Raw genomic sequence first — 12225 nt, 5'->3', positions numbered from 1 at the left:
AAAAAACTGTTGTACAGGATTAAGATCAACAGTGCGCTCTCCTTATGGAACCAGTCAGGCTGCAGTGAGCGTGGAGATGTCCGTCAGTCCATGGGACGTCACTGTCCTTTCTTTTACAAAAAAACATCCCCTGTTCTTGCACTTCCCATGTTCTTCAGTGAAAAAATAATCTAAAATAAAATTACTGTACAGATGGAGAAACAGGCATTGTAATCTGAAAGAGACAAATAACTCCTATGAATATTACAGGCACCAGAGGACACAATAAGGCACATACTCACATCTAAACACTAAAATTCATTACTATCATATTGAATCTCAATAGGCACCTGGGATGAAAAACTGATTTTGCAGGAGGAAAGCTTCTAAAATTGCTCTGCATTATTAGATTGTGTCACAGCTGGTAACTTTTTATGATCATTTTTGCTAGGCATACTTGGGCTTTTTTTTTTTTTTTTTTCTTTAATCTAATATAGCTTCTAGTCAGTAAATACTCTGATTTCCACATACACACTTGTGGCTGGTATAGTTCCAGAGGCCTGGCCTCTGCATGTCTATTAGCCTTTTCCTGGACCTGGTCCACGTCTCATCTCTGCAACAGAATTCAAATGTCATCTGCTGCTGGCAGCACTTGTAGCTACCAGGAAGCAAACCATCCCACGCAAGGAATGCAGTCCGTAGGGATGGCTCAGGCTCCGAGTCAGCCCTGCTCTGAGAGTACATGGATGTCCCCGTACACAGAGCTGCGGCTCTGAAACACATTGTCGTAAACATCAAGGGGAAAAAAAATCCAAATTTTTAACATTAAATGGAAAGGGAAATAGGAGTATAACGGTCTATTGCTTAAGTTTTACTTGTGCAGTACAAATTCTAACAAACACTTTTGGACTTTTGTAAGGGATTGGGGGGGGGCAATCTTTGAAAAGACCTATGGGACTGAGTAGATTATTTGAAGGTGTGTTTCCTTGCCAAGAGTAAATCTCAAAGAAAGATAACATGTCTTTGTTCCTCAGAGTCTTTTATATTTTTATGGCTATACTTAAAACTTACAACTGGTAGAAAAGTTAATAAATGGTATTTATATGTAGGCACCATTTGGCAAAATCGGTCTGTTAAACCCTTTTCCACTCAACCGTAGTAATGGGGAAAAGTTTAAAAATGTCTGTGATGACTACAGAAGAAAGTTTAGATTGGATTCTTACCTTGTTTACTGACTCTTTGTTATTAATGTTGTTCCATTGTGAGCAGGGATAATAGGTGCAGGAAAATCCAGTTCTGGGGCATCAAAAAAGTATGCCTACATTACAGAGGAGAAAAAGACTGCTTAGAGAGAAACAAGCAGTTCTGCCTCATCCCAGCTCTTTCTTTCCACACCCACTGTTCACAAGGTACAGACACAGCATTGAAATGGCAAATTTGGATCTTTTCTGGTTTTCTCAGATTAGAAATGTCAACTAAAATGGTGCTCCAAACTGTACTTTTAAATGTAACATTTAGCAGCTAAAGCCTTTGAAAAAGACCTGTACTGGAAAGGATTGGATTGCAGAAATTTGACTGTTTGCTGGTTTAACCGATGAAGCCCCAGGCCGTCTCCAGTGACAGGAGCCCCACTAAGTCAGCTGCAAGTCTCCTGCTGACACAAGAGTTGTGTTTTGCCTCCACCTCCCTGCACGCTGAGCTGCGGGGAACCAAATCTGTCTACTCTGGAACCTGGCAGGGAACAGAACTGAAGCCTGGATATCATTCTACCTACTGCAACAAAGAGCAAATAATTTCTCATCACTATGTATTTCAGTAGCGTTAGGGTCTTCTGTTTTCATAACACTGATATTTTGCTAAGTTCTAGCAGGTTTATGTTTTCATACATAAAACTCATAAGCACATGCTGCATATTGAACATTTAATCATTTTAAAGGACTAACTAAGCATAGTACTCATTGGAATAAACTGCGACTGGATACAATAAAGATTAATGCTTTGCCGATACTATGACGAATTCCAAATAAATTTAAGACTATTCTGTGAGTGGTATCAACTTTTGCTATTGGAAATAATTGGAACTCTTACTTTGGAGGTTTTTCAGAAGTATTATTTCTTTCTTTATTAAAAAAGATTTTCCAGCAACCAGCCAACCCCTCCTTCCCTGCACCGTAAGGTCGCCAGTCCCAGGAAGTAACAGGTTAGAGAAAAAAAGGGCAGTGTCATACCAAACAGCCGACAGCCAGCAGGGCGTGAAGCAGAACAATGGTCCCCACAGTCGCCAGTGCGATCCTCCGGTTGTCGTCTCGGACAGCGGGCCAAAAGGTCATCACCAAAACAGACCCCGAAAGGCACAGGGAGAACATCACCAGGACCCAGCGCACCACTTTTTGTGGAATGATCCATAAAATCTGTAAAAGGGAGGAAAGTGATTGTTAAAGAGACTGTGTGAAACGGAGATTCATTTATTTAATGCATTGTTCTGTGACATTTCATCATTTCCAGCCAATTGTGCACACATTAATTCATGCCTTATCTGATACATCTCTGTTGTTTGAGGAAAGAATAACAGCAGCGATGAGCTTTAATCCCAGATACGACAAGACTGTGTCCCCTCAGTTATGGCACTCCAAGGCCTGCCCTTTGCCAGAGTGGCCCAGGATGGTCCCTGCCAGGGAAACTTGTCCTCAGAGCCATCAGCATTGCCATCCCATGCAGGGACATCTGTACCCTGGGGGGACACACATCCCAATTCCTCAAGTTGCCTCGGGCTGCCTGCCAGGCTCGCTAGCAGCACCCTTGCTTGGATTTGCTGCCTCTGGGGACACAACCGGTCCTGGGCTTTTCTAGGACCCGCAAGACATCTTTACATTAGACAAGCTTCAACAAAAAGCTTTATTCTAGCCAAACAAAGGAGCAAATGATTCGCCCAGTCCCCAAGATTTTGACTAATGTGAACAATATTATAAGAAATAGCAAATTTTCTAAACAAGGACCTTTTTGCAGGACATGTAATAGAGGTGCACTCTTCAGGCCGTACGTACCGCTGTGGGAATGTAAATGAAGAGGGAGTAGCCATATACACACACTATCTCCAGGAACGAGTAAGAGACAATGTTCATAACTTTACTGTTCCTCCACATCAGGAATCCCCAGAGAGCAAGGGGAACAAGCCAAGCGTATGCATAAATCGTTGTTGCTGCTATGGACACTGGAAATATGACAAAAGATTTCACGCTTTACGTAGAATACCAGCCAGAATCAAACGTGTAGAAGCATTTAGCCCGAAAACTAGAAAGCTACCTTTGAAGTTACTTTCAAAATATAAAGTTTGAATTATTAATAAACTGAGAACTTTGCATTTATATCCAGTTCACACCCACTACTTTTCCAGTGCTTCAAGTTAGTTTAAAAGTAAAAACTCCAGAAAGTATTCTCTTGATATTTTGAATTTCTTTATTACACCTGTGTACAAAATTCTATTGGTTTTGGTGTGAAAGGAAGAGCCACAGAGGAAAGAAAAACTTAGTTAAAAATAGAAATCCAGCTACTAACACCTACTGAAAAATGAGAATAGAATGCAGACATGCTAAAAAATTTGAAAGAGAACACAGACAAGAGTGTCAAATCTGAAATTATGCAAGTGATTGGATTCCCAAATGGCAGCATTTTTCCAAGTACGCTGGGGATTTTGGAAACAAACAAAAGCCATGTTCCTCTGCAAGGATGGCAGTCTCCTTCAAACTACAAGGACAGGTATAGACGATTGGCTCTTCACTCTGAGTTCCCTGGGGCATGTATCAGTTGAGCATCTTTTGCTTATTTTCAAGTTTGCCAGAAGGTAACAAATTCCAGCCCTCAGTAGGTGACATAAGTAATACTCTAATTCAGTCATTTTCTGTCTGAGGCCTGCAGGCTCCTAGGAGGCCATCAATCCAAAAAGGCACCTACAAAAGCACCACAGTGGCCACTGCTGGGCTTTCATTCGCTGTACAAGAGGGCATTCACTCAGGCTAGAAAAATAACTGCTTTAATTACTCCTGCCTACTCTACTAAAACCCTGTAACTACTTTATGCTCTGGAGAAGTACGGTTCTGGCAGTTACAGCCCACTTTAAGGACTTACTTCACATCTCTAAAAAATTAAAGAAAGCAATCAATCAAAAGACTCTGCTAAATCAAAGCCGTGACCTGTTTTTATATTACTTCATTAGCACACTGAAAAAAACAAACAAACAAACAAAACCCACAAAACAAAAAACCAAACCCACAAACTCAGGACTGTATCGACTACTTACAAACCTTTTCTGAACTCGGGCACATAGTGGTATGTTGGTTTGCCCAGATGGATAAAGAAATTTGAGAGATTGCCACTAACAGCAATGGTAAAGACGAGCGTGGCACATATCCAAAAGGGACCTTAAAAGGAAACAAACAAGTTCAGTAACAACTGCTCTGCCTTCTTGTTTTTTTAAGGTTAGCAAGTAAAAGGGAATACAAACTCAAAACATTTAGCACAGAAGAGAACTTCTCTCACCTCATACCTACCGTAAAGGTCGGGATTGCTGCGGATATACAGCCTTACAAAGTTCTTCCCTGGTACTGGGAAAACTGAACCTTTGATTCTGTCCAGGACCTGGGAAAACATACAGATTTGTCTGGCTGAAGATGCAAAATGGAAAAACCTCAATGTCTGGTTAAGGCATAGTTCAGACAATAGTTCTCCTCTGGATTGGAGTATTAACCTGGTAAGTGTCCACATCGAAGAACGTCTGGTAGTACTCAAATGTCCAGAAAGGGGCACTTTTCTTCTGTCCTGCAAGCAGCTATATGGTGGGAAAGGCAACATGAAAAGCATTACAAGCATGCAATTTATGCATTACTAGTTCATTTACACAATAGTTAAATGATTGCTCTATGTGGGTAGAAAGCAAACTTAACAGGGCGGCGCTTATTATGAATTATTTAATAGTTTTCCTTTCCCCCTCCAGTATTTATTAGCAGCAGCTAGTCTCTTATCTCCCTGCAAGCAGAATAGCGGCCTGGTGTTCTAAGGAGCAGCCAGCAACCTTCCACCCCATCATTTATAACACATGCCTTCATTGGCATCGCAAGTTCCCTCGCCGTCGTTGCTGGCTGCATTAGCTGAGCCTTCACACAAGCCCTGGCCATTTACAAAGTTCCCTGCTCTCCTGCCAGAGTCACCAACCCCACAGCAGAACCGACAGAAACAAACACAGTGCTGGGTTTTCAGCTGCTGCTGCACTCATCTCCGGGCATATTTGCTTAGCTTAAGTCACCACCATTTCAGTTCAGTTTCCTAGGCTGCAAACCACAACAGCTGAAGAGCCAACGTGCGTTTGCTTCTGCCAACTCTGCTATCGAGAAAGTAACCTGCAACAGAGAAGAAGCAGAGTTTTAAGTCAGCCAGCCTGAATCCCTGGTGTCCTCTAGAAACCCCTCAGTCTTGTCAGCACCGTTTGTACATGTGCCAATGGAGGCACTGTAGGCATAAGAGCATTACCTCTGTTTTATCGGAGTCATCGGTCCCCAGTAATTCATCATCCTCTTCTCTCCCTGGCTCTTGCAGACGGCCGTGCTGATTCTTGGGGATTTCAACTGGCTCATCGATGCTTATTGTGGTAGCATCAGGATTTGCTGCAAGCAAATTAGCTGCATCGTCAAATTCTGCAAATAAGTACATTACAAGAGAGGCAATGATCAAGCTACCAAAATTTTTGGTTTTGTCGCTCAAAAAAATACATTAAGACCCCTACACAGCCCAAGGAAGGATACATCACTAGTCTACGCATGTCAGATATGATCTGTTTCTTAAAGCCCAAACAGACACGGATCAAGCTGGATATTTACTTAGTCAACAAAGCGCAAGGCCTCCTTTCCTGCTGATCTGCCTTGTGTGACAAACCAGTACTGCCGAAGCCTGCCTGTCCTTCCCGCAGTCAGCCCCGACCGGAGGATCAGGGCTCTGATCAACAGCAATAAATATGCTTAAGCAAGTCTGAACTACAGTCCATTCCAAATTAGAGTGCTCTGCCCGTTTTCAGCTTTAACTTTTCGTCACCAAGGATTTCAGTCAGCACAGGTAACGCTTTTTAGCTCACCGACAGCCCCATCTCACCTCGGAAAACGGGCGACATTCCTGACACTGCTGGCAAAACCTGCAGGAAGCTTTTATTCAGAGGAACCCAAAGCGAAGCTCAGAAACGCTTCCAAGCCTCTGGGAGTTTGACCACTCCATCGGCTGGGCCCCAAACCTGACGTTTACCTTGGAATTTCAGGTCATCCACAGTCGCCATTCATCCGCTTGGTTGAGGACCAGGTCCCCGAGGCCCCGACCCTGCTGGAAGACAGGCGGCAGCGCTGACCCGCAGACCCCGCGCTCATCCCCTCCCCTCCCCTCCGTGCCAGTCCCAGCTGCCGCTCGCGTCCCCTGCGGCTGCCCCCGCCCGCCTGAGCCACCCCCGTCACTCCGCCCCGGGCTGGCCGCGGCCCCGCCGCAGCACCGGGGAAGCCCCCGCACCTCCGGGCTCCGCAGCCCAACCGCTCCCGGCCGCGGCCGCTCCGCTCCCTTAAAGGGCCCGCAGGCGCTGCGCGGCGACAGCCAATCAGCGGCTCCGCGGCTCCCCTCTCCGCCCCCGCCTCTCTGGCTCGGAAGGAACATACCGGCGACGCTCGTCGCGCCGGCCAATCAGAAGCCACGCGGTGCTTCCTCTTCCGCCTCCGCCCGCCCCCTTAAAGAGGCCGCGGCGCCGGGGGAGGCCCCGGGACTGCGCCGCCCCGGAGCACGCAGCCCCGCTGGGCGGGTGCGACAGGAGCGGGGCTCCGGCTGCTGCGGTGGCGCGTGCTACACACATACACACGCGCATAGATTGTACCTATGTGTTTATATATTCTATTATAAATGTATATTAGGTATTTTGATAATTTCTATTTTTATATGTATTGAGGTACATATATTTTTGGGGTATCCTTCCAGCCCCAAAGTGACACATACCGGCGTGCAGCGGCGCACCGAAGGAGGCAGAGCCGTAGGAACAGGACACTTTGCACAGCACGTGCAAAATGCAAGCGGCTGCACCAGCCCGAGGCCCCGAGCGCCAGCATCGCCGGTCCCGCGCACGCAGGGGCTGAACGCGTAACCGCTGGCAGGATCAGGCCCTCGAGGACTGCTAACGTAATTCTTACTTTTAGTCTGTGGTTCTGGGAAAACATCCTGATTGAGCTCCTCTCATGAGTAAAATACACCACATATTTGTGAATAAGCCTTATCGCTGTGCAGTTAGCACTAAAAATCTGTCTGTCGCTGTAATTAATGCCCTTGGTGTAGACGGAGATAGCGCAGCTGACGGGCTCTGCGCTCGCCCAGACGCTGAAGTCCCCGGAGAGGTGACGGGGTGCAAGGCAAGGCAGAAATTTGGCCAACCACGTGAATGTTTTTCCTCCCCCCCCCGCTCTCTACCTTTGCCCCTACGGTCGCGCTGCATTCCCATCGGAAGCGGTCAGACCTCCTCCACCACAATGTTCAGAGTCAGGGTATTCCTACAAAAAATTCTGATTCTTCTGCACGTTACTACGTGCGTCGTCATTGGCAAAACACTGATGATGCTGTTCCCTAATGCCATGAAAAGATACATCCTGAAACAGGGCGAAAAGAGCAGAATGAATGAGAATCCAAAGTTCAGCTACGAAAACTGGGGTCCGACTTTTTTCAGCTTCAAGTATTTGCTCTTTGTGCTGAAGGTGAAGTGGAAGAGGCTGGAGGATGAAGCCTACGAGGGCCATCCTGCTCCCAACACGCCGGTGGTGACTTCCAACGGGGAAGTTCGTCACCTCTTCGATTTCGTGCAAGGTCAGTAAATCAGCTGCGTAGGTGGGTTTGGTTTGCTAAGACGGTAAATGAGAAGAGGCTGCTGAGGGAATAGGGACAGGCAGCTGGTGTGAGAGTGCACGACAAAGCAGACCAGACCAGACAACAGCACCCATTCAATGGGAAAGATGCAGCACGTTCATGCCAGCTGTCTGCCTCTTGATTTTCAAAAACAACCTGTATTTACAATCCTGGCTACAATACCCCTTCACGCCAGTGAGCTTATGAACCTCTTGCAAAAGCTGGCTCTGCCTGGAAATACCTCTTCACTGAAAGCCAAGATAATAATTCATTTTAGGGAGAGAAGTCCCAGAATCGGAACCGTGTGCAGTGATTCATGAGCGTTGGCTGCCATTCCCCGTACGTGAAGTCCCACACCAGCTCCCTTAGCCAGCCTAAGGCCCAGAAAGCACACAGTGTTTTTTTCCAGATTCAAAGTGGCTAGAAATAAAACAGAAGAAAAAGAAGTTGCGCTGTACTTTGCCCGCTGCCTCCCACTGAGATCTCGGTAGAACATGGAATTAATCATTAAGCTGCAGTCCCAATCCCCATGGGAGGGATTACATCCTTCTCTAACTCTGCTTTTCTAATTATATATATGTATTTATGTAGAAAATAGGGTGCAAATTTGGAAAAGAGATACACAGTATCTATAGGAAGGTACCCCCTTTATTAGCTTCTTTAGGATATGAATCTATGCTAGCAGCAGTTTTTGAAGTTAAGCCCAGCCAGAAGGAAGATCTTGAACAAATTTCAGATAATTTAGCATGACCGTAGACTAAAAGAGGTGCTTAAAAATCCTGCAAGTGCCCTTAAACTGAAGCCTTGCAATCCATTAAACAGATGCTAACACCTGTGGGCACATACCGTGTTAATTTGTAAGCAACTGCACAGCCACTTCTGCCAGTGGCTTGTGTAACATTAATAAATAATAATGTATAACCAGAGTTCTGTTTGGACAGGAAATTGCAGAAATACATCGAAAGCATGAAAGCCAATGATGCATGACCACAAAGTGCAGCTTCCACTCAGCTCAGCCAGAACTGACACCTCTGAAAAAAATCAAGACATGTCCAATAGGTTCATTAAACAGCATTAAGATATCTCTCAACCACTGTCCTTTGAAAAACCTTGCAGATGATCATGTTTAGTATTTTTGAAGTTCCTTCGTACTAAGGATCTCGGGGAGGCTGTGATGTGCTACATGCTGTTGCTCCATTTTAGATCAGTTCCCTATCCCAAAATGCTGGTAACTTGAGAACTGGCTCTCGTGACGAGGACATGAGAGAAGCCGTGTGACTGCACGGTGCCTTCTGCCTTTACTGGGCTGTACAAAGGGCTTAACCCCCACCTCGGTTAAGCTCATTGCTGGATCTGGCACCGGTCAGAGCCAGGCTAGGGAAAAGAAAGCATCTTCATGCCTGTTTTGCATAGATGCCCATGTTCTGCTGCCAATTTTAATGTCCTTAGAAGTTATGGGATAAGTGACTTACCTACCGTTGGGATAAGTGACTTACCTACCATTGCCCGGCAAAGCGCGGCAGAGGCTCAATTCAGTCTATGTATTTAGTTCTGTCCTTCCTCCCTCCACTGATTTAACCACAAAAACTGTCCCCTTTTTTTCCAGATAACCGACCTTTAATCCTGAATTTTGGAAGTTGCACCTGACCTTCGTTTATGTTAAAATTTGATGAGTTCAACAAGCTCATCAAAGACTTCAGCTCAATAGCAGATTTCCTCATCATCTACATCGACGAAGCTCATGCCGTAGGTACAGTACAAACATCCCAGTAATGCCTACCAAAACTTCAGACACATTATCATTCCCTTTAGGAAGAAAAGTATGTTAGCAAAGGAGGGAACTGCAAACGGGAAAGAAATCTTCCTCAAATCAAAAGTGGCAACACCAAATCTAGGCACCAGTTTGTGTTCCTAATTCTCCAAAGATTTTACTCACACATCTGACTTTACACCGAGGTACTCCTGCTGAAGACACTCATCTCTGTGAAGGTGAAGCACATAGTTATATCTTTACAAAGATTCCTCTCAGTGTTAGTACAGCTCCTTTTGGAAGGGGGAAAAAAAAAAAGCATTTCATAGAACAAAGGTTAAGTGTACAATGCCAGTATGTTACGTGTTTGGTTTTTTTTTTTAAATCATTTTAACATGTCTCAAGAACAGGATGCAAACTCTAATTTGAAAAATTTAGCAAATGAACTATACACACTCTTTTATCTACACGGGACTCTAAGTAACACATTGGCACTGATTTTATCCCAGGTGGTTTTCTAAAACTTTAACATTTACCGTTTTCAAGTTTCCTAACAATACATCACTTTCAGTAGTTGAGAAACAGATGATAACTAATTCAGTCATCAAAACCTTTTACTAGTTTCTACTTTACTAGGAAGAGCTGTGTGCAAATGTGTTTGCATACCTCTGAAAAAGGAAAGCGTGCCCTGGCTCAAGTGTTTCACTTCTCACAGATCTGAAATTTTGTTTTATAGGCTTAACGAGTAGAATCAAGCAGAATGAACAGTACTATTGTTGCAACTGGGCTGAATGAATGAGTATCAGCTGATAACGCTACTTGCCATTTTACAATCCCCTCTGTGCCAATAATTTTGACAAACCTTACCCAAATAGGATACATGCCCCCCACCTGATACCTTTCTAGGGTTGGCTTATGTGGGAAAATTTCAGCTAAAATACATCAAATATTTACAAATCCAGGGCAAGGGGAAAATACAGTTTGATGAAATTAAAGAAAAAACCAAATAGATCTTGGGACCATTTATTTGAAAAGCCCTAGTGCTCTCATACTCTGAGGGGGGGCTTTCATTTCATGGCAAGTTTTGGTGCTAGGAGTAAATTGCAGTATTCTTTTAACACAGTTTTGGGATATGACACACAGTACATCTCCGCCCTTAACACCTATTCAAAATGTTCCTTGCTAAATCCCTTTCTCATTTGTTTTAGATGGATGGGCTTTTAAAAACAATATTGTTATTAAAAATCACAGAAGCCTTGAAGATCGAAAAATTGCAGCACAATATCTTCAGAAAAATAATCCTTTATGTCCAGTGGTTTTAGACACTATGGAAAACCTGAGCAGTTCAAAATATGCTGCGCTGCCAGAACGACTGTATGTACTTCAAGGAGGGAAGGTCATCTACAAGGTAAAAAATATCAACAATAATAATGAACACAATATATTGAGATTTTTAAATTTCAAAAGAATTTGAGGATGCTTTATATTTAACAGTATTTCATGCTGTTTGAGAGCTAAAAGTTTCACAATTCACTCTAACTGCGGAGAGAAAAGGACTTGCAGCAAACCAGTCTGGGCCTTTATAATGTACATATTTGATGTACACCTCCGTCTTGCTCAAATATTTATCTTTTGGCTCATTAAGAAACCTAGGTACATCTAAGCTGTGAGATCCAGGAGCGCTTTCCAGCTCCAGGATCCAGACGTTGGCCCCGTCCCAGTTACACAGCAGGGTGTAACCTGTGCATACACTGTCTCCCACGCAATGGCTGTCATGCAAAGGAAGCCCAAGCACACCTGCCCACAGTTCTGGTGCAGCGGCTGTGCTCAAAAGGACTTCTGCTTTGTCTGCTTGGGCATCACGGTATAATTTTATTGCCTTTGCAGGGAGGAGTGGGGCCTTGGAATTATCACCCCCAGGAAATACGCGTCATCCTGGAAAAACTGAAATAGAAAAAGAAGAGGGCTTCAGGGTAAAGACTATCTGGATAAAAAAGCTCAATGAAGTTTCCATAGACGTAAGAAGAAAAAAAAATTAAAAATAACAATAGAGACAAGAATAATAATATATGTGTATCTAAAGAGCATCGTGTAATGTGGTTCATTATGTGTTTGTACAGAGGTTTTCAAGTCTCATCGCTACAACCCCAACTACCGCACTGTAGTATCTTACTATGCTTATACTGTGTGTAGTAACAAATAGTAGTTGGGTCCATTGAGCTGTCAGGACTGGATACCAACATAATGATGCAGGATAAACTTGGGAGGTGGTGACATTTGCAAAAGTCGACTGGGACGCAAAACAACCGATTTCATGTTATTAAGATTCTCTTGTATACATACAATTTTCCTAAATGTTCACTTTCACTGACTTCAGAAGGCTTCTGAATAAGACAATCTATATCAACATTTGTTTCTATTAATACTTGTTATGACAGTCATAGCATAAAGCGCAGACGGCTGTGACCCGATTGTAGAAAATATTTATAGAAACAAAGGGTTGATCTGCAACTATTAAAAATCTATCAGAGCACTTCATGTGGCTTCAGATTATTTCCCTCCCCGCCCTACCCCTCTCCCCCCCAGGT

The 12225-nt window shown here is 44.1% G+C and overlaps 2 protein-coding genes across 9 annotated transcripts; one reads left to right on the top strand and one right to left on the bottom strand.

Moving 5' to 3' along the window:
• Positions 1-7: 7 nt before the first annotated feature.
• On the bottom strand, positions 8-6574 carry YIPF1 (Yip1 domain family member 1). Of its 8 annotated transcripts, none has more exons than XM_082313363.1 (10): positions 6265-6336; positions 6118-6157; positions 5503-5666; positions 4724-4804; positions 4527-4614; positions 4281-4397; positions 3024-3190; positions 2208-2390; positions 1203-1297; positions 15-214 (listed from the first exon to the last, which is right to left on the bottom strand). In XM_082313363.1, exons 2-9 carry the CDS (start codon positions 6134-6136, stop codon positions 1208-1210), a joined length of 909 nt encoding a protein of 302 aa, XP_082169489.1. In that variant the 5' UTR covers positions 6137-6157; positions 6265-6336; the 3' UTR covers positions 15-214; positions 1203-1207. The 8 variants fall into 8 exon arrangements, with proteins under 8 accessions (XP_082169494.1, XP_082169492.1, XP_082169493.1 ...); XM_082313364.1 differs by lacking the exon at positions 6118-6157 and adding an exon at positions 6520-6574 and having other exon boundaries at positions 16-214; positions 5503-5636; positions 6265-6339; XM_082313362.1 differs by lacking the exon at positions 6118-6157 and adding an exon at positions 6520-6574 and having other exon boundaries at positions 19-214; positions 6265-6339.
• Positions 6575-7517: 943 nt separating this feature from the next.
• On the top strand, positions 7518-12175 carry DIO1 (iodothyronine deiodinase 1; the record flags this gene model as incomplete). Its single annotated transcript, XM_082311771.1, has 4 exons — positions 7518-7848; positions 9494-9637; positions 10846-11045; positions 11525-12175. The coding sequence occupies 4 exons, from the start codon at positions 7518-7520 to the stop codon at positions 11588-11590; spliced, it is 741 nt and encodes a 246-aa protein (XP_082167897.1). The 3' UTR covers positions 11591-12175.
• Positions 12176-12225: the final 50 nt, after the last annotated feature.

This window comes from Platalea leucorodia (assembly GCF_965183815.1).
Source record: "Platalea leucorodia genome assembly, chromosome: 5".
In the NCBI taxonomy this organism is placed as follows: Eukaryota; Metazoa; Chordata; class Aves; order Pelecaniformes; family Threskiornithidae; genus Platalea; species Platalea leucorodia.
The sequence above is the reverse complement of the archived record's forward strand: the minus strand, read 5'-3'. Positions and strand labels throughout refer to the sequence as shown.

Bases quoted from the DNA above. Each gene is read 5' to 3' on its own strand.
- YIPF1 (XM_082313362.1), bottom strand. From the start codon at position 6,295: ATGGCGACTGTGGATGACCTGAAATTCCAAG. The intron at 4,398-4,526 runs GTAGGTATGAGG...TTTCCTTTTAAG, and splicing joins CAGCAATCCCGACCTTTACG to GTCCCTTTTGGATATGTGCC. The intron at 3,191-4,280 runs GTTTGTAAGTAG...TCATATTTCCAG, and splicing joins TGTGCCCGAGTTCAGAAAAG to TGTCCATAGCAGCAACAACG.